This window comes from Amaranthus tricolor, chromosome 4 (genome assembly GCF_026212465.1).
Source record: "Amaranthus tricolor cultivar Red isolate AtriRed21 chromosome 4, ASM2621246v1, whole genome shotgun sequence".
NCBI lineage: Eukaryota > Viridiplantae > Streptophyta > Magnoliopsida > Caryophyllales > Amaranthaceae > Amaranthus > Amaranthus tricolor.
This window is the reverse complement of record NC_080050.1, coordinates 19,154,621-19,177,120: the sequence shown is the minus strand read 5'-3', so window position 1 is coordinate 19,177,120 and position 22,500 is coordinate 19,154,621. Positions and strand designations below refer to the sequence as shown.

The following is a 22,500-nucleotide window of genomic DNA, read 5'->3' as shown; positions in this document are numbered from 1 at the left end:
ACACACGCACACACATATATATATTTGTTTATTATAATTCTTCGAGTGCATATATATTGGTAATGAATTTATGAGAATTATTTGGTAATTTCAATTGTGTATATTATAAATGAATATTATGCTTTGGTTTGTTAATAAAAAGAAAAAAAAAATACCATTATATGCTGCGGTTCTTGGGGAACCGCAACATATAATGTGCTTTTGTAAGTAAAAAAAAAGCACATTATATGTTGTGGTCCCCTAAGTACCGCAGCATATAATGCCTTTTTTTTCTGCGGTTTTGAACCGCAGCATTTATTATTTCCTATCTGCTGCTAGCACAAATGCTTGGGGTCAAAACCGCAGCATATAAGGGCCAAAAAACCGCAGCACTTTACGTTTTTTCTACTAGTGCTTCCTAAAATCATCATCTACTACGATCAACCTCGACCCTTGATTCATCAACATCCATGAAGAGACTCGATTCGAGTCATCATCTTCAACAATCTCCATATTGACGAGAATTCTTAGTCAGCAAAAGATCCTATCAACACATAGTGAAAATTTTCAAGTCAAACCCGATGTAAGGCTCATGCATTTGCCATACATTCTGATAAGTCTCCAACCAAGAGTCATCCGATAAGTTTCCAACCAAGACCCATCACATACTCGTCTCTAAGTATAACAACTTATAATGCTCCACCTGCATCATAAGCCCCATGCAAGCTCCACCTCAAAGCCAACATGCCTACTATAGGTGCTCCCCAACACCACCCCTAAGGGCCTACTACATCACATAGTAATCAATATTTAGCAAGTCTTGGAAATTAAACTTACTAAGTGGAACAGACTTAGTAAAAAAATCGGTTGGGTTGTCAGCAGTCCCAATCTTTTGTACCTTAACCCTCTTATTAGTGCGTAAGAAATGATACCTGACATCAATGTCCTTGGTCCAATCATGGTGCACTTGATCTCTAGCTAAGAAAATGCCACTAGACTATCATAATACACTGTAGCAAAATCCTGTGCGATACCCAATTCACACACCAAGCCTTTGAACCAAATAGACTCCTTAGCTGCAGAAGTTAAAGCCATGTACTCAGCTTCAGTAGTAGACAACGTAACCAAAGACTGCAATGTAGACTTAAAACTAACCACGGAACCACCCAAAGTGAACACATACCCAGTCATAGACGTACTGGTATCCACATCAGCTACATAATTAGAATCACTATACCCAGTTACCAAACACTCCTTACCACTCCCACACACAAGACCAATATCAGTTGTCCCTCTCAAATAGCGAAAAATCTGTTTCACCCCTTGCCAGTGTTCTCTCCCAGGTCAAGCCATAAACCTACTCAAAACACTAACAGCATGCGCAATATCTGGTCTAGCAAAGACCATAGCATACAGCAAACAGCTAACCGCGTTGGCATAAGGAACTCTGGACATATAAGCTAACTCATCCTCAATTTGAGGTAAGATACACAAAATCTTCTCAATATAGCTTTTATGAGTCAAGAAAAGCTTACCTCTAGCCCGATCCCTGTAGATCTCCATACCCTAAATCTTCTTAGCTACACCCAAGTCTTTTATGTCGAATCCCAAGCTAAGCATTTCCTTTAGTTTAGCAATATCAGTTTTCTTCTTCATGGCAACCAACATGTCATCAACATACAACAATAGATAAATCATGGAACCATCATCCAGCTTACTATGATACACACAGCAATCATAAGAGTTCTTATCAAAACCATGTCACACCATGAAAGAATCAAACCTCTTGTACCACTGTCGGGGAGATTACTTAAGTCCATACAATTACTTTAGCAATCTATATGCATATTGCTCATTTCCCGGAATCTCGAATCCCTCGGGCTGCTTCATCATAATCTCACCCTTCAAATCATCATGAAGGAAAGTCGTTTTAACATCCAGCTGGTCCAGCTCAAGGTCAAAATGTGCTACAATTGACAATAACACACAAATAAAAGTATGTCAAACCACAGGTGAGAATATCTCCACAGATCAACCTCTTCTACCTGTTTGAACCCCTTAGCAACTGGCCTAGCCTTAAAATGAACTATCTCAGTTTTTGATGACCCTTGTTTCTTCTTGAATATCCACTTACACCCTACAAGCTTTCTCCCTTCCGGTACCTTTACCAGTTCCCTCACTCTGTTCTTGTAAAGAGACTGCATCTCCTCACCTATTGTAGCAAATCATTACGTCAACTCACTAAAACTATTTGCTTGTTTATATGTGGCAGGTTCATATGACTCTACATCATCAGCTACACTCAATGCATAACCAGTCAACTCCACGACAAAAAAAATTTTACCTTCCATCTCTTCAATTAACCTAACTAGCTTCTTGATAACTCGTCTAGGTTTTTCAAGAATGGTATCAGATTGACTACATGACCCCTGATTAGATTCCTCCACCTCCTCTCCAGAGTTAGAAGAAGTAGGAGGTTCAAGAGTACCCGACACTAGAACCTCAGCATCATCATCAATAAATTGACCCAAGGTAAATTAGCAATGGTAGATTGATGCACCTTAAGTACCCCATCTGTCTGCAACAAGTTCTCCCCTTCCTTTCCCAAATCAGAAGTCTTCGTGCTCTTCTTGAAATACATGGTGCTCTCATCAAAAGTAAAATCCCTACTAAGAATGACCTTACCTTTCGAAGGTGAAGAGATCCTAAAACCCTTCACACCATCACCGCAAAAAAAAAACCCCATCTTGGCTCGTGGATCCAGCTTACCCTCACTAATATGATAATAAGCAACATTACCAAAAATCTTCAAATTTGAGAAACTAGACAACTTAGCACTCCAAATATCAAACGAGATTTTGAAGTCAATTATTGAATGATGACCCTATTAATGATATAACAAGTTGTCATCACAACTTTACTCCCTCCGCCCAAGCCTTACATTAGAGAGCATGCATCAATTTCTCTCAAGCAGTGTTTGATTAACCCGTTCAACAATGCTGTTCTGTTGTGGTGTCATCCTGACGATATGATGCCGACCAATACCCTCATATGCATAAAATTGATTAAACTTCTCTTTGCAAAACTCTAACCCATTGTCTATTCGTAACTTCTTAATCTTCTTACCTTGTCAATTATCCACCAAAGCTTTTAATTGCTTAAAAGGTTTGAAGGCGTCATCCTTTGACTTAAACAACCTAAGCCATGTGTATTGGGACTTGTCATCAACAAATAACACAAAGTAGCGGAAACCTCCCATGCCTTCAACACTAGATGGAATCCAGCAATCTAAATGGATATAATCGAGCACATCATCAGTAATGTGTGGACCCCTGCTGAATTTTGACCTGTGTTTCTTCCCAAACACACAATGCTCACAAAATTCAAGGTTGAAACCTTGATCCCGGATAGAAGACCCCTCTTGGAAAATAGTTGCAATCCCCATCTCCCCTATATGACCAAGCCTCGTGTGCCAAATCTTAGTCATCTCCTGATGAGACACCAAAGTGCAAATCGCAGTACTAGACACTGTAACACCCTCAAACACATAGAGGGTGTTCCTCTTGATACCCTTAAGTAACAACTCAGAACCTTTGGTATATAAACAACTCTCCATCAAGAAACACACTATTGTACCCTAAATCATCTAAAGTACCCAATGAAATCAGATTCTTTCCTAAAGTAGGGACATATCGTACCCTAGTTAAAGTCAACCTCTGCCCATCAGCAGTCCTCAATCTCATGGATCCAATACCGGTAACCTTACATGAAGCATTGTTACCAACTATAACCGTACCCCCATTGCAAGACTTATATGTTTCAAACCAATCTCGACGTGGACTCATATAGAACAAACACCCTGAATCCATAACCCAATTATCAAGTCATCCTCTAAATTATAGCTCTCCTTCAGTTTTTCTTCAACTACAACATCGTAGGACTTACCTTTCCTTACTCAACAGTTAGCTCTAAAGCGACTTGGTTCTTTATAGTAATAACGGGTCTTACTAGCAGTTTTACCAGATCCCTCATTGCCGTTTCTAGTACCCTATCCAGCATTGTTGCCTTTTTTAAACCCCTTTTTCTTCTTAGACTTTTCGGACTTAACAAATAACCCACTACCGCAATTCCTATTATCACCTATAGCTTTTTGAAAAAATTTTCTAGTATGAAGTGTTTCCTTCACTTCTTCTAAGGTCAGTGAGTCTTTACCAACAACAAAAGACTCAACAAAATTCTCAAAATTAGATAGTAGAGACACAAGTAATATCAACGCAGCATCCTCATCATCAATTTAACATCTACATTACGTAAATTAAGTAAAATAGAGTTAAATTTTTCTAGATGTTCCCTTAAGGAAGTACCTAGTTGCATTCGGAGGCTAAATAACCGCTGCTTCAGGAATAATTGTTGGTCAGCAACTTAGTCATATACAATGACTCCAGTTTCAACCACAATTCAGCCTTCGTCACCTGATCAACAACCTGTGTATTGATATGATCATCCAAACTTAGCAAAATGGTAGAATGAGCCTTTTCCTCCATTACTACTAATTGCCCGTCAGTTAATCCGTCTTCACACCCCGCTGTAGTACTCTTTGGAGCTAACAAACTCCAGATTTGTTGTTGTTTCAACAAAGCCTTCATCTTAATTTGCCATAGCCCAAAGCTATTCTTCCTGGTAAATCTCTCAATTCTTATTGTAGAATCGCCTGCCATTGTTTTACTCAAAAACTCTCCAAGGATTAAACCTGAGCTTTTGATGCCAATTATTTTGCAACGGCGGAAGCAACAATCAAAAACAATAACAAAATTCAATGCAAACAATAAGAAGTAACACCAGAGATTTAATGTGGTTCACTATCAATGTGATAGTTATATCCACCGGCACCGAGAACGAACAATTTCATTATAAATGCAAAGATACAAAGATGAATCATGGTTTTCTCTCTACTACAATGGCTCAATTTGTGTTCTCTCTTTAATTTTGTGGCTTTTTAACCCTAGCTCTAAATGAGGGGTTTATTTAAATAAATTCCTAGAAAAAGAAGCTTGATCTCTAAGAAACAAAAATAACCGGCCAAAGATTCATGGCATCATAGGAATATTAATATTAATCGTCAGAAGCAAAGAAAACTGCCAAAACTGCTCCAGCCGCACAAACCGTCGCGAGTTGCGACCTGTCCATTTTCCTAGAACAACCTTCATAGCCGATTCGACTGTGCTTACACAACCCTGAGCCACCGAGTCAACTTTACTTCCTGGAAAACATCATTTTCCACGATCAACCTTAACCCTTGATTCATCAACATCCATGAAGAGACTCGATTCGAGTCATCATCTTTAAAAAATATAGTTATACCTTCGATCTGAAAACACAAGAAAATGTGAGCTGACTAGGTCAACTTATGTAATAGGCACTCGATGCTTAAGCTACTCAAATATTTACACTATAGACGTCTCTAATTGAGCCGACCTAATTTTTCTTAAAAAAAAAGTATACAAAAGAAGTGATTCTCATTCCAATAATTTCTTTTATCATGGATAACTTCCTTCTTCATCCTAGCTCTTCTCTTTCTTCTCCATTAAGTCATTTATGTCTACCCTCCATCTTCTACAATTTAATTTTTAGTATTAAAATAAATTTCTCCATCAAGTCATTCATATCTACTCTTTATCTTCTCCGGTTTTATTTTCACCATTACAATCATAAAGAAATTCTGAATTATGATTCTCAATCTTGATGGCTTTAAGATTCTGCAATGGTGTTTTTTGTATATAAAGAGCCATTTTCACGGTGATACGAACTCCCAATAAATTGAACTTTTTTTCTTATGAAAATTAAGTTATAATTTCTGTTAATTTTGTATATCGAAATAAGTGTTTTTGTGTGCTAGCATATGTGTTTTTACATATTAAAGTAGGCATTGTAAATAGTTTAAGTAGACATTTTAAATAGTTGAAGTAGACATTTTAAATGATTATGATAGGTGTTTTGTGTTTGGTAATTGATTATTTTACATACTAATTTAATGTATGTTCTTTTACATATTAAAGTAGACATTTTAAAGGTTTAAGAAGACATTTTTAATAGTTATGACATGTGTTTTTGTATATCAAAATAGGCTTTTCAGAGTACGCATTTTCGCATACTAAAGTTGATGTATTTTAAATTCCTTTAAGATAAATAAGTAATATTTTTTTAAGATACAAAGCTACATACATAAAGTATTAATTTCTATTGGAAATTAAAAAATAAAATAAAATAAAATAAAAACCTATGACTCATTAAAATATTCACTTTTATTCACAAAAAAACATCTACTATGAACCATTAAAGTACCTGAATGTACATATAAAATACCTATTATGAACCATTATAATACGTACTTCTACTAAAAACAACTACTATGACTCATTAAAATATCTACTTCCACTTAATTAAAATACCTACTGTGCATATGATATATAAAGTACGGATTTTCAATGTGTAGTAGGTGTCTGTAATATGTGATGTAAAGTAAGGACTTTTAGTATGTAAAGTAGATTTTTGCTATATGAAGTAGATATTTATAATTTGTCAAGTAGGAATTTTTTATATGTGGAGTAGGGCTTTTTAATATCTATATTAGGCATTTATGGAGTGATAAGTAGATGTTTATGATATGAAAAATAGGTGTTTATAACATGTAAAAGTAGGAATTTTTAATATGTGAACGAGTTTTTAGTAAATAAAGTAAGCGTTCATAGTATGAGTTTATGGTATGTAGTAGGAGTTTATAGTAAGTCAACTAGAATTTTTTGTTATGTAAAGTAAGATTAAGCTAATTGTAATCTTATCTTTTTCAACAATCGGATTTTTATTGTCAAATTCGAACATAAAATTATTATACCTCTATTTACATTTGTATTGTGTTTATTTGATTTTGAGATTTAAAATTATGATATTCAAGAATAAAATCTTCCATTTCTTTTTGGTTTTAAATTAAGAGATATTAAAAGTTCTTTACAAAAAAAAAATAAAGAAATGGTTATTTTTAAAAGTACTTCTCAATGATTTTTAATATTCTTTTTTACAAAAATAATTTCATTAGGCTGGGCTTTTAACGTGCGTCTTTTTAAAAGACCATTTCTCACAATACATACTGTTTGTCAAACAAAAAATCTCAAAACCAAAAAAAACTTGATTTGGCCAATGCGATAACATTATGTTGACACACTTTGAAAAACTAGGTGTGCCTATTTGAACTACCTTTTGGTCGGTTTTTGTTAAGGAAATCTTTTTTTTCCATCATATTAAACTAATCACACCGACCGTCTTCAATATCATCATCATCATTATATCTCATGTACCCCGTTTATAGAGAACTATGGATAGGGTCTGGGGAGAAAAGGACGACGGCCACTCATACCCATAAAGAAGAGTGCAACCAAAGAGTCCCTGACTCGAGAAAGAATAAGATAAGATTCTGCAACTGATGGAACTGAGTATGGCTGAAGCGAACTCCACAAATCTACATCTTATCACACACAAGCGTAACTCTTAGACATAAGATAAATATAAATAAAATATCACAAATATTCCACAAGAGAGTATAAATAAGTGGTTCCAATTGGGATGTTTACTTTCATACCAATCATCAAGAATATCTACAATACATGGGGGCCACATATCAATAAAATCGTAAAATTTCATTGAAAAATACAATTTTTAAAAAATATACTCCCTTTTATTCACCATAAGTGTCCCATTTGCTTTCTGTACTCTATCTAATACACTTATTCAATCCTTAATATCTCTAATTGTGTATAATTAAATTGAAAATTATAAAAAGTTGATATGAATATTCCTTGAGTTGAGACGAATAAAATAAGATTCCACTTAACTACGTTTTAACTTATAGATTAATAATAAAATACAAATTAATAGTAAGAGATAAATAATATTTAAAATGTTCACGGGACACTTGGTGAATAGGAGGGAGTATTTTGGTTTAATGAAAGATTGATCTACAAGTTTGTGATCTTTATGTTCACACTTCACACCATTAATGCTTGTATCACATGCTTTGTGATCTCTTTATTGCAACAAATTTGCCACAATTCTCTCAAAAACTTAATAATACATGAAGAAAAAATTGAGGAAGACTTGAATGAGAACCAATAGAACATGAAAAAACAGTCTACTTGGTTATGATGGCATCTGCCATTCTTGTATAAATCATCAAACCGACCAGCACAAATATACTCATAGACTGAAGATCTGAGATAACACCACCCAGACACTAAAGGTAAAAGTTCAAAAACAGAAGAAATATAAAGCATTAGCAAATGAGCTTCCATTTCTTCATGTGGTTCATTTTGATTGCAATTTGACGGTAACAGCCCACTGCAGCTCCAAGATGTATCAGCTACTCATACTTATACAGTCTACTACAAAAAAAAATCAATTACCTGAAACCAGAGCTCTACAAGACTACAACTCTAAGATATGCACTGTGGAGGAAAATTTTTTAGCATCTCCTTGAACCTAAAATGGCTATGGACTGAACTACATGCAAAGCTGGGGAATTTACAGATGGGTCTTAGGCATGTATATTGCCATTCGCAATTGGTTGATGGGGAGGGGGTGATTATAAAGAAAATACATAAAGAAGACGACTTCAGCTAATTGACAGCCTCTAATCAAATGTAAACGGGTTTAACATCATTGGGACCAAAGCTCGCAACACAACATACGGGGCACTTGCGATGGCGAGATTCCAATACTCTTTGTACGCAAGGACTGCATGCTAGATGGAAGCATTTAGTAATCACAACCTGAAAAATACACATAACATGTATCAAACCAAAAACTATATGTTTTGAAATCAAAAATCATAATCAGTAGCAACTAAACCCAAATTTGAACCACCCATTTGCCGTCACCAGCATATAAGTCACTTTGATCCCAAAAAGGAAATTGAGAAGTGAAGGTGTGTGCTAGAGGTGTGTTGAGTTGGGTTTTTTATTTGGGGTAGGCTAGATTATCCGCAAAAGAGAGAGAGAGGGAATTAATCCTTCCTGAATGTAGATGGTGAAAATTGAAACCTTATCAAAGGGTGAAACAGAAAGCCCTAGGCCACTAGGCAAACCCTTGCTTCTCTTGTTGAGTTGGGTTTTGGGTATGAAATTTCAGGTCGAATTAATTTCAAGTTTGGCATGCATAATTATTAAGTTGATTCAGTTTGATATTGAGTAAATTTTAGTTCGGGATCAAGTCGTTCTATGTTTCAGTCAGGTCTAATTCGAAATGTCCCTAGGTACTAAGCTCCAAGGTAAAAGAGCAAGTACTATACCTCCTTGGGCTTGTCAAGGCAGACACTACATTTCAGTATTTCCTTGTACTCTTGGAGCTCTTGTTGGAGCTTTTCCACAATAGAACCTTCTTTTTGCATTCTAAGACGCTCAGCTTTCCTCTTGACTGCTTCCAATTCTTCTTCTATCCTTTTCTTCTCAAACCTATAAAAAACAAGTCAGCAATATCCTACTGCTACAAATCAACGAGACATTAATACCTCATAAATACCTTTTTCTCTCCAACTCTATCTGCATCTCGGAAAGAATTGCTCGACCATCTTTGGTTTTACTTTGAAGTCCATCCAAAGATTCCTTTGTTTGTTGCGAAATTTTTCTTGAATCCAACAGCTTCCTTTGGATATTTTCCAAAGAAACTGAGTTTTGACACCTATCTTCTGCAAGTCTATGGTTCTGATCTGAGCAACTTTTGACCTGTTCAACACATCCAGCTGTCATTTACATTCATAATATGATAACAAGATCTTCATACAAACATAATGAACTCTACCTGATCTTCAATTTTTGCAGCTTTCTTCTCAAAAAACTCCCGAAAAACATTACCCAGCTGGATCTTCTTCAGCAGACTTCCTTTTTCCATTAGTAAAAGATCATTTGTCTGTTTACTATGCAAACCTTCAAGGACAAGCTGAAAAACAAGTGGGCAATAAAAAATATGAAGAAACTTGAAGGCTAAGGAACATTCCACAAGAAATCTGTATGTCATGTAAGAATCAATTAGCATTAAGAACGACTAGTTCACCTCTCGGAAAGAAAAGGCGACAACAATCAATCGGAGACAATATGAAACTAAGAACACAGATATATACATAATTAATCCCAAGCCTGGATGAAAATGAGAAAAGGAGATGGTGAACACAGAAACAGAGTTACGTGGAGCAACAAGGCAACATGGAAACTTCACCAAACTACTATCCCTTGAAGAAAGCAAAAAGATCTCCTTGGTTAATAAAAAACAATTCCTCCAGCAGAATATTTAATATTGATGTCTACGAGGGAAGGTTATGATTAATGTATTATTTATATTTTTATATCAAGATACCAGACACATCATTAAACCTAAGGAGTGGCAAGAGTATCAATTTTCCTCTTAGATCCTTGACCAGAAACTAAAAGCTATAAAAAAATTTAATTTGACAGTATAAAAGCTCTGAAAAGGACATTTTTTAGCATACCACAACCGATAAGTTTAAAAAGCTCTATAGAATTCTATTCCAGCACAGAGCTATTATACCAACGTTTGAAATCCCGTTCCGGTACAGAACTATTGTCAGTAAGATTGCAGTCTAGCACAATAAAGAAACAAAACAGGCTGTGTACATTGGATGCAGATATAAGGTGACACCAAAGACATTGCCAACATGAAGATTAAATCAAGCATCATGCAGTGGAAGAAGTCAAGGATCAAATCACCTTGATGTTATAGTCATCTCTCTCAGTAATTTGCTGCAACAGATGCTGATTTTGGTTTTGCATGTCATCATAGGCTTGTCCAATAGTCTAAACAAGACAAATATTATACTTCTATGTAGTTAAGTAGCAAAACAGAAATAAAACTTGAACTCAGAAAAACTTTTACCTCAATTTCAGACAAGTAGGCCTCATTCTCTTCTTGCTTAGACTTCAAAGCATTAGAAAACATTGACCTTTCCCTGAAATTATCGGAATATACACATCAATAAGTGACATAAAATATACTGTCATACACGTAGGATATGTTAAATGTTCACTGCATTGACATCCAACACTGGCACAATGCCCATTGGTCCTGCCTATAATCTTTCCCCACAATTCCAAATCAAATACCATTTATCATCTGAGTAGGGTCCAAACCCCAGATACACCAATTTGGCCTCTTCAGCTTGATGGAAATTAAAGGTCAGCAGTCAGCAACTATGGCACAAGAAAACGAAATAGTCCACAGTAAGGCTCAAGCTTTGGCTCAGTAACCCCACAAGGCAACAAATCTGAGTGTCCATTTCTATTGTATAGCATGCCTGCCAAAAATGCTTAATACTAACAACAGAAGAGGATCTAGGCATCTAGCTTGTAAAGTAATTTGCAAACCCCTATTCCAAAACAGCACGACTCCGCAATACTGCACCAAACACCTCCCCCAAACCCACAAATCTCAACAATACAAAGGTCGCTACCTACAAGAATTGTGATTATTTGAAAACAAATGTATGAATATAGAGACAGATTGATGGCATTCCCTTTTAATTGTATTCCGTGACATACTCCCCAAAATGTTCTCAAGAAAAACTAGAACTAGCTTAACATCTACCACCAACAGATAATACACAGCGTTGCGAAAGACCACATCCAAAGTTAATTGTTCTTAATGATTCCTAAACTAAACAGGAACCTCTTATAAAGATGGAAGACTTTAACAAACTAAGAGGAGAAAAAATACCCACAGATATGTATAAGTACAACAGCGCACACATATAATGAATTTTATGTAATTGAAGAAAATCAAATGATATAAACACGCAATATTTATGTATTTATTCCATGCTATAATTCTAAAAATCACACATTTGAGTAGAATGCACAACCCTCTAACATGTTTTAATAACTATGCTAACTATGCACCCCCTGAAAAACATAGAGCCCATTTTTCCCAAGAACATTTATTCAAGAAAATGTCATAATTTTCGATTGTATTATGCACAAAAACTAAAAGAAAATGGTACCCTTAATTTTTGAATTTTTTGACATGGTAGACATTTTTTTAATATACATGGTAACCATAAGTAATAGTATTACTCAGATAATCTTGGTAGACTAACGTTCTTAATTGATCCTTAGATATTGTGCAATTACAAAATATCCCCACATGTCTTCCACCTATGAATGTCTGGGTTTATTTTCAAGCTTCATTAACTCATCATTTCTAAACTTTTCAGTTTATTTATTATCTCCAATAAAATGGTATTTCTTCGTTATATGTAAACTGAAGAAGAGAAATAGAGGTTTAGGAAGAAAATGAAGGATACAAAGAGAAATAAAGGAGTTCTTAAATTATATCGAAAATGTGAAGTTAGATAATCATTAAGAGCTTAGCAACGGTTACTAATGGCTCAAAATATTACCTTGCACAACCGTTCACATAAGAAATTGCGTTACATCTAACAAGTTACTTTTACATTAGATCTCTCGTTCAATTATACTTCCTATAATCTAACTAATTTTTTTAACTGTCATAATATTATCGTCCTATTTTTTATAGTCGAGGGAAGATGATGGAGAAGTTAATGGAGGTATTCTAGTAAATTCTAACTAACCTTTTAATGGATGCTAAACGTTTTTACTACATAAGACCATGTTAATGTATTTTCAAACAACTCAGGTTGCCATATAAAAAAAAATTGTATACCATGTACAACAATCTTTAGTTGAGGATTACCATGTAGAACAATATTTAGTTGAGGATTCCATGTAGAATATCCCAAAAATATATCTTCAATAAAGTTTAAAATTTTCACTTTGTAACACTCCTTTTGTCCCCAAACATATTCAACAATTTCATGTTCTAGCTATGCCAGTTGCAGCTTACACAAATAATATAGCAACACAAATACGTATTGAATATATTTCATGTTCAAGAAATGAATAAAGTAATGAAGGCAACAAGACAGCTATGGTGGCATTGGTTATGAATTGTATGGTCTCAAGCAAGATGGTTATTGATTCTAGCAACTAGTGAAGTTCAACATAGATCAATACTTCTAGTTCATAAAGAAAATAGGTAGAGCGCAAGTAATTTGGCGAAACATCGAACACCGAGCCGCATAAGCAATTGGGTACGACTATTTTAGTAATTTGGATCGGTTGGACAAAATTTTGTTTATATTACGATGCTCAGTTTGGAATCATTGGTAAAAGCTACAACATCGAAACAAGCGAAAAGCCCAAAATAATATGGAATGCTTAATATTAAATCCCAACCCAGATAAAACCCAAAAACCAGATAGTAAGGGTTGAATCACGCGGCACCTAACCTAACCCTCATACCATTTCTCATGCCTCTCAACCTAAACCTGTAAAACAAAATTCTCTCTTCATTCTCTCACTCACAACTCTCATTTTGTCTCCCCCTCCATCTCTATTGAGAGCCTCCATCAACTTAAATACTCAAAAGATTGTTTCACCACGCCAACATAGAAGACAAAATTGGTAGGCTAACCGAAACGTTACAGGTGGCAACTCAGGTCGCATTTCCATACCATTCCGATACAAACCTTCCGAAGCGCAATTTGGGGGGGCAATCTGCATTTCGCACTTCTATGTGCCAAAGCCAATCACCTCATAAAACCATCCTAACTACCTCAAAGAATTGACATATTTGATCCTGGATTTTGGCCCTCTGTTTCACCCAATAAAATATGGGAAAGGCAACATGCATGAATGCAAGGAGATCTAGCTAAGAGTCCAAAGTATCCACTTTAATTATATATGAAATCAAAGGCAAGAAAAAAAACTGAAACTTCCATTCTGCACAAACTTAAACACATAAAGTTTAACCTTTTAGAAGATTTACACTTCACCCGCAAGTCTGCAATTTCAGCTTCCGCAGCAGCTAAGCGTTGTTGGGACTGAGCCTCTTCTTCAATAGCTGTCTTGACACGTATTTCCATATTGTGTTCATCAAGTGAAGACTTGAGATTATGGACATGTGCCCATGCTTTATATTCCCTGTCCCTTGCTTCTAAAAAGTTCCTGTAAAAGTCGACCAAATATACTCAAAAGCATATCACAGAACTGTAGTGCAGGTCTTTGAAGGATGAAATACAAAGTTTGCCACAAATTTAAGCTTTCTTCTTGAATTGGAAAACTTTTCTCTTTGTAGCTACATACATTAGGTCTTGGGTTCTAGTCCACAACAGCTAACCTCCAAAACTATCAAGAACCCGCATGATATTTAAACAATATTCAAAGTAAAACTTTATAACAATACATATATAATGCTAAGAGGTAGACACTTGAAAAGAATACACAGCCAACAGCATAATACAAATTTATAGAACAGAAAAAAGCACCAATAAAAAGAATAGTGAAGACCAAAAACTTAATTAGGATATCTATAAAACAAAATGTGCACTTAACAACCCCCTAGCACTTGTTTTCAAATTCAGAAAACAATTACCTGACATCATCCTCTTTTTGATAGACTCTATCCTTCACTATATAACTCCTCTTGCTCTCCTCAAATTGAATAGCTTAGTGATTTATTATACACTACTTTATCCCCGGTTTCCTAAATTGGGTTGCAATTTCAGCTACTTTTACCTTCCCAAGTCTCCTCTTTATAGTATATTAACAGTCAGACTTTTTCCATCAAATTCCAAGTTCATTTGTCCAATCTACTTTGATACAGTCCTCAATGTACACAGGGAAATTGCAAATGCTCAGCCTTAGCGACGTCCTATGTTAAGGTAACATTATGCCTGGATAAGAATTTTAGAATAGAAAGGAAAAGAAGGGAAGAAGGGAGGGAAGGGAATGATAAGAAAAGTATCTATTTTTTGTTTAAGAGGGAAAGGAAGGGAGAGGAAGAAAAAATCATTTTCCTTTCAAATCTTTCCACTTTTTGAAGAGATTTGATCATCAGTATAATTAAAGGAACTAATCCATTCACCCTTACTTCCTATCCCTCCTCTCTAAATTTATTATTCAAACAAAGAAAGTTATATCCCCTAAATCCTTCCTTTTTCTTTTTTTCTACCCAATTCTCTCAATCCAAACAAAGTGTAAAACTTGAAAGATTTCTATACCATATCACACAATAAATCATACGTTACCACTAGCACATTACCACTAACAAGATTCCTCAAGAGATTGGATATACAAAATATAATTGCAATTTCAGCAGGAATACTAGGTTCCCTTGCCTGATCAAAAAAATTCAACTATTTCACAAATACATATCAATAATCACAAACAAATAAGACCCGCGTTATCTTGAACTAATATTTCTTTTGAAAAATTGAATAAAACATAAAGTAAAAGATGTCTAAAAGAGTGCTAATGAAGTAATATCTAGATTCTTTGTTACATAACTCACCACAGCATGGTAATAAATCTCAGCTCCACTATTAAGAAAACAGCTTTAAAATTTATCAAATCTTAAGTATTGATATTACAAAATAAAAGCAATGGCATCAAGATTAACCTTGTGATGGTTGATTCACGTCTATACATCTCCAAAATAAGCTTTAGTTCCAAATCACTATCTTTCAAATCCTGAACCTGCAAAGTTTTAGATATAGCATATTAATGTTTCCCTCCTAATTACAGCCAAGAACAAAATTCAACAAAGAAAAGGGTCAAAAACACCTATGATGAGTAGTGAAAATCTCATAATCCCACTGTATCGAATTAGATGGGGTGACACTTACATTTTTATTACCATCACCATGAAGCGATATCAAACAATTAGTAAAGTAGAAGTCACCAAAGCTACATCACAAAACTTATGATACATATGTAATTGGAAAGGATTCAAATTATAGAAATATAGAAAAGAATTTGGAAAAGGAAATTAAAAATAATAATATATCAACAAAAAATAATCTAGACAAAGGGACCACAGACAGATACCTGTGGTTAAGAAAATAGAAACTTAATATAAACATGGGAATTGAAATACACCCCCATACTAAAATCCAAGGAGACAAGCAAGAGTCATTGGCAACAAGCAAGAGGCGGGGAGAGTGAAACGAGATATTGGACAATCTTAAGGACATCTAACACAAAAATTAACATTTCTCGCTTCTGTTTCCGTTTGTTGTATCAAATCGAACTTCATTTCAGGTATCACTGGTCCATTGTACTAGAAATTTGACGATTTGATCAAAAAAATAGTCGGAGCATTATTGATTTTGGCAGACATAGGGAGAGACATGAAGGGGTATGGGATCATATTAAAGGAGCAATTAATCAAGGGGTATACTATAGCATATGGTGATCAAATTAAGTGACAATTGAAGTTTTAAGAGTATCTTTGAGTAAACATCATATAATTAAAGACTCAAGGGCCTTTTAGATTACTATTGATTTTATTAGTGGTGGTTGTGGGAAAACACCCTTACATAGAGGTGCAATAAAGTTGTTACTTCTAATTATAAAGCATGTAATATCAAATTTTAGATTCATCACAAAGAAACGAAACGGGCCTTGTTCCCCTTCCTTTCCTCTTTTCCACTTCTTATATTAAACTATTACTTATACTACCTCGCTAAAATGAAGGAGAGACGTTTTGCAATGGTTAAAGTGCATGTCATCAACACATATGTGAAACTGATAAATGCATGAAATCCTAGCATAAGCATCCACGTAGGAGCCCAAAATTGCTGCTATGAAAGTGGCTCTCACCTAAGCAAGATTTGGGGGTAAGATATATACAACCTTACCCTTTGAGTGATAATAAAGATTGACTTTTGGTAACAAATATCAATAAAACTTTACATATATGTGTACATGATTCAATGAGTCATCTAATAAAATTCATTATAATTCGAAACCAAAGAGCTTTAAATTTATGGCCTATCGATATAAGGGGATATCCAGTTGTCAAAAAGGAAAAAATAGTCAAACCCTTTTAGATCAGAAAAATACTAAGTCACTAATTCACATAGAGAATATCGCCAAAGATCCATCATAAGAAATTTAGAGAGTAATCTAACTGATCTGACAATATAATTTCAAAAGATCACAACAGAACTTACCACAGCTTTAAGTCTCTGAATTTCAGCATCTTGATCAACTGATGTACAAGATAATATCTCCAAATCTTTGGCCTACAAATAAGTTTACACATCAGCCATCAACAAGTATCAGACAAACAAGCTGTTGTAAGCAAGAAGCTCACCTTCTTGGCAAGAAGATTTGAAAGAGATTGTACTTCAGCTCTCAAAGAATGAACATTGACAGCTGTCTCCTTGTACTTGCGTAGCTTACTTTGCATGGAACTCATATCCTCAGGAAATGAAGAGACAAATTCTTTAAATTTTAAAATTATTTCTTTCCTTCCTGCACAAACAAAACATTTCAGGTCATCTACAATCACCAATTAATTTAGTACTCAACAAAACTTAAGAGGATTTTACCTGGTTCTCTTGAAGCTTCTTCCAGCTTGGATTCCATATGCTTTTTTTCATCATTTTGCCTTTGTATCTCAGTTTCAAGCTCATTTATTCTAGAACAAGTTGTTGTCAAGGATCTTCGAAAAACATCACCTATATCAGTTCTAACCACTGCTTCTCTTTCTTTCCATGAAACTTTATCTTTCTCAGCCTGCAAATCCCATTGAAAAAGTCAATAGTCAGCACCAAAAGTGAAATACTCCTGAAAGAAAATTGAAGCATGCACATGTATAATTACCGACCAGTTACAACCTGAAGTTTTTTGAATATGGTCTGATACTGGATAACATTAGCTTTAGACTTTTCAAGCTCTTCATTCACTAGATAAAAAGCTCCAGCACAAGCAATGGATTTTGCATTTTTCAATGTACCCTGTAGTTGAACAATATACAATCAATAATCTGCTACTTAGCAAACCATGACTAAACAACAATATTCCATTACTTTAATGTCATTATTTGGCTCCACCTAAGCAATGTTAGAGAGTCAGATCGCAACCTTATCCTTGTAAAAACAAAAAGGTTGTTCTAATTGGTACTTGGATGTAAACATAACATGAAACTTACAAATGAATAAGTACACATGACAACAAGTCGTTTTACAATAGCCAGCATAATCTTAAAGCAAACTAAAAATGTTTGGCTTCATCGTGAATGGAGAACATTAAAAAATACTAAGAAAATGTACAAATTGATAGGAGCATTGTATGCAAGTTTCCTGGTAGAGCTTCTAACCTGAAAGTTGGAAAGCTTCTTCAGAATTTCTATTCTTTCCTCGTGCAAAAGCTTCAGTTCTTGTAGCCGTGAAGAGGACTGAGCCTGCAGATATATATACAGATTTAATAACTGAACAAAATCAACTATAGGAGACACCAGAAATCAGCTCTATACCATTGACTCCTTTAAAGTTGCCTCTAAATCCTGTAGGTCCTTTTGCTCCTTTTGCTTATCAGCTACTCTGTCATTAGAAGTAAGCTTATTACCCATGTTCAACACAGGGAAAAAAGATCCCTTTGTCGCATCTTTCTCGTCTTTTAAAGCTGACAACTTATGGTTACTTTCTTCCAGCTCTCTTATTGTCCTCTCCAGCTCCCCTGCACAAGAACATATAATCATCAGTAAGTCAACAAAAACTAAACATCATGGCTATCCTGCACCACCAAATGGGACTAACCTCCTTCACCCCTCGCACACCCCCATCCCAAACAGTCAGCCCAAAAATAAGGTAAATATACACAAATACAATACTTTTTAACATCAAGATTGGATTAAAGAAAGCACCATGCAATTATATTGAGATTAGTAAATTGAATTTGGAAAGTTAAAAGTACGCTACAATTTGAAAAAAATAAAAAAAAAACCTCAAGTAAGCTACTATACCTTGATCTCACTAAACTCGTTAGACAGCAAATGAACAAGATAAATAATACAAACGGTTGTCAAAATCTAGTAATTATGTGGCATAATATCATAATTGTAGAACAAAACTACAAATTCTTCCATCAAACAGCCCAAAATCCCAAATTCTAGTTCAATTAAACCAACATTAGATAATGAAAGTAATATATTTCCAAAAGGAGCATAATTATCAGAAGGAAGGAACTCAAAAGCTTATTCGAAAGTGTCACCTATATGTGGAATGGTTCAAGTACCTCGTAAATATTTAAGCTCAGCTTTGTTCTTCAATTCACCAGATTCATGTTTATGTAGTTCCCTAGCAAGTGATCTGTGTTTCAGATGAAGATCACTCAGAGCTGAACGTAAATTCTTAATGTCTGCCATCATAGTATAGGATTCTTTCCGCTTGCATGAATCTAAAAACCAAAAGAAATAAGACAGAAAATAGAAAATTAAGATGTTAAATTCGATAATTAGACAAACATATATAAAGCATTGAAAACAAAACTAACCATCCTTCGGAAGTGCTGTTAATACAGCATTGTACAATCCATCTTTCATACACCACAAGTCATTTACAGCACCAACAATATTATGCAAAATATTTTTGGATTTTTCACAAGCCTTGTCCCCTTCTTCTATCATCTGGTCAAAGGAATTACTGGCTAAGCAGGATTCAGGAATTGTTTCTGTCAGTCGCTTTAAGAATAAATCATCAGCGGAGGAGGAAGCATCATCTGATTGACAACCAATACAAATATCTTAGCTACAAATACATATACTTAAGCTCAATGCAATAATGCAATTACAAATACATATCAATCTATGCTACGAACCCCAACCTACAAGAAACATGAATAATGATCATGTTTAATACCATATACATTTACAGAAAAGGCTCTGTTCCAACTAACATTTTAGATTAAGAAAGTGATGAACAAAATGCTTGTAAATTCTCCTCTAGCTCCCAAACCAGTCATGTGAACCTTGAAACTGTACATTAAGGGAAACAACACAACCTCTAAAATTAAAAGCTAAAAAGATTGCTTTTAGAGCAAAGAAAAAACCCAGGAATTCAAGACAGCCGCAAATCACCAAAGACATAAAACCCTAAACCCTTACAAAGCAAACTAAAGTCTCATCAAAATTAAAGGGCCTCAACAATTTCATCTGCAGCTTCAAGTTACATTCAACACATTTCTGTCCCTTTGACCAGGAAGTGAAGCAAAAAAGAGAAGCTCGGCTCATAAAGGTTACAATACAACAAAGATAACAAGGGGCTGCTACAAGGTCCTTTTGGCAAACAAACTACAACCACCGGAAGTCAAGTGCTGAACTTACAATATTTAATAAGAAAACCAAGATTGATGGTTCCTATGACTACGCTTAGGCTCTAATACTGGTGTTCGATTAAAATAAGGGATTGAAGTGACGGACTGGTCAAGTCTGATTTGAAGGACTTGAGACTCATTTCAAAAAGGTACAAAACCCAGGTTCAGACTCGATAACAAATTACTCAAACAAAGATTTTTTACGGTTATAGAATATTTAAATGCTTGAGTTTATTTTATAGTGCAAAATATCGCCCGCATCACTGTATCTCAACTGTATAATATAGGTTTTGGAGTTCACCACGAGTAAAAAATACAGATAAGACAACCATGAAATCATTCTAATTAAACACAAAAGCCGTTTAGCAACCATTATCCTGACTATTATCAAAACAGCCTTTTAGCAGTTTACTTCTATTCTAAAATAAAGAAAAATTAAATAATGTTATTACAAGTTTTTTTATATCTAAAAAAATCTATTGAATAAATAATAAACATAAAATATAGGAGAATACTCCCTAGATATAAACAAGGAGAATATGGATCAGAGGACCATTTCAAGGAAAAAATCAAAAGTAAAAAGAATCTTGTTTTTAATAGTAACTGAGCTGTTATTTACTTATTTGTTTATTTCTCTTGGTCTCCTTTAGCTCCCCCCCTCATTTAATTCCATGCATCTCTCTTTCCCTATTGTGTTTCCCTTCTCCCTTCTCCCTTCTCCCTTCTCCCTTCTCCTCTCCTATACTTCCTTTCACTCTTCCTCACTATATTTCCTTTCTTTCCTCCTCTCTGCAATCCCTTCCACTTCCTTCCCCCCTCTCTACATCCACTTATTCTATTTCCTCTTCTTTTGAGCCATGCATGTCAGTGATGCAAAGCGAAGAAAGAGAAAGGACTTGTCATACTCCTCCCCCTTTTGTATGATGTTAATGATGTGAGCACCTAGGTTGTGTAGTAACCTGGTATGGTGGGAGTAATGCATCCAAGCATCACAGCTAAATGATCCAAAGCGCCAACTAACCTTTTGAAGCATAGGTGAGCTAAATTAATCAAAAGTCTAATCGTTCAATACAGTCGATGACCATACTTGAGTGTAGAAGAAAAATCACTCTCCATCTTTTAATACCATTTATAACCACATGTGATTACTAACAAAGACCAAATCTCTGTAATACTTGCCCAAAATATTAGTCAATGCAGCAACTTAAAATAGACATAGCAATTAATAAGGTAATAAAAGATACACACAATCATGTTTCAATAGTATGCAGTTGAAGTTTTTACCTCACAATAACTCAAAACAAGGATTAAAAATACTCGAAACCATATCAATCACTATTCACCTCCATGGTTAACAGAATTTTCATAAAGAGGATTTTCCACACAAGTATCACTTACCCTTTATAGTAACTGAATGATGCATATTTCCTCCACTTCTGACCACGTCTTTAATGTGAACAGATCGGGCTTCCAAGCCGTCCATTAGCTACAATTTGTTTCCAAGAGAATGGAGAAAATTGAAAATAATAAATATTTATAACAAGCTACAGGCTCAGACAACAGAAATACTATGAATATGGGCGTCCTGCACCTTTAGGCAGAAACCCTAAGCAAGATATATTTGAAAATGACGATAATAGCAATTAACAAATGATGAAGGATGACCAAAGTTTACCTTACTCCAGCAATTATTGACAATTGTCACCATTTTCCCATACGATTGTAGCTTCTCATTTCTCTCTGAAAACTTGCTCTCATGAGCAATAATTTCAATTTTCTGGACGTCTAGCTTTTGTGAGAGCTTTTGATTTTGAAACTGAAGTACAGCGGTATCAAGCTACAGAAAAGAAAAATAATACATATTAAACAATCTATGAATTACAATCATTGCCATTAAATTAAAGAAAATATTAGTTCCATGGCTGTAAAAGAACAACATCCTCCAGCTTCAACCCGACTTGTGTTGATCCGCAGAAACCAAACCAACCATAGGCATAACAGCTGAGGAGAAAGACAAGTTAAAAGAGAGAGATACACTGTGTAAAATCCTACAACCACTAACTACAAGCCTCAGGTAGACACTCAAAGTGTTCACAATCACGTTCATGTTAGATATAAAATATTTGACAACTGGCACTTTTTCAACAAAAAGAAATTACTATTAAAAAAAAAGAAACAGAGGCACTTGGGTTCACAGCTTTGTCACAGAATGGAAAAAGTTAAAAATTAAAGAGATGCGATAAAAAAACAGATAGAAATAGTTGGTTCTAAATTAAATCTTCAAAGA

General features: G+C 34.8%; 2 protein-coding genes across 2 annotated transcripts in view; both read right to left on the bottom strand.

The window, feature by feature from the left end:
• Nucleotides 1–687: 687 nt before the first annotated feature.
• LOC130810817 (secreted RxLR effector protein 161-like) lies at nucleotides 688–1,542 on the bottom strand. Its single transcript, XM_057676942.1, has 4 exons — nucleotides 1,354–1,542; nucleotides 1,027–1,290; nucleotides 912–976; nucleotides 688–763 (listed from the first exon to the last, which is right to left on the bottom strand). The coding sequence occupies exons 1-4, from the start codon at nucleotides 1,540–1,542 to the stop codon at nucleotides 688–690; spliced, it is 594 nt and encodes a 197-aa protein (XP_057532925.1).
• Nucleotides 1,543–8,032: 6,490 nt separating this feature from the next.
• LOC130809720 (E3 ubiquitin-protein ligase BRE1-like 1) overlaps nucleotides 8,033–22,500 on the bottom strand; it is a 16,958-nt gene continuing 2,490 nt past the window's right edge. Inside the window, exons 2-19 of the mRNA XM_057675498.1 lie at nucleotides 21,889–22,050; nucleotides 21,612–21,699; nucleotides 19,395–19,619; nucleotides 19,137–19,298; nucleotides 18,376–18,578; nucleotides 18,220–18,303; nucleotides 17,738–17,857; nucleotides 17,450–17,636; nucleotides 17,212–17,372; nucleotides 17,069–17,140; nucleotides 15,514–15,590; nucleotides 13,866–14,060; nucleotides 10,915–10,987; nucleotides 10,749–10,835; nucleotides 9,826–9,963; nucleotides 9,547–9,749; nucleotides 9,317–9,479; nucleotides 8,033–8,798 (exon numbers count right to left, since the gene is read on the bottom strand). Of these exons, the coding sequence (XP_057531481.1) occupies nucleotides 8,664–8,798; nucleotides 9,317–9,479; nucleotides 9,547–9,749; nucleotides 9,826–9,963; nucleotides 10,749–10,835; nucleotides 10,915–10,987; nucleotides 13,866–14,060; nucleotides 15,514–15,590; nucleotides 17,069–17,140; nucleotides 17,212–17,372; nucleotides 17,450–17,636; nucleotides 17,738–17,857; nucleotides 18,220–18,303; nucleotides 18,376–18,578; nucleotides 19,137–19,298; nucleotides 19,395–19,619; nucleotides 21,612–21,699; nucleotides 21,889–22,050 (2,535 nt within the window). The 3' untranslated portion in view covers nucleotides 8,033–8,663. The remainder of the gene's footprint in view (nucleotides 8,799–9,316; nucleotides 9,480–9,546; nucleotides 9,750–9,825; nucleotides 9,964–10,748; nucleotides 10,836–10,914; nucleotides 10,988–13,865; nucleotides 14,061–15,513; nucleotides 15,591–17,068; nucleotides 17,141–17,211; nucleotides 17,373–17,449; nucleotides 17,637–17,737; nucleotides 17,858–18,219; nucleotides 18,304–18,375; nucleotides 18,579–19,136; nucleotides 19,299–19,394; nucleotides 19,620–21,611; nucleotides 21,700–21,888; nucleotides 22,051–22,500) is intronic.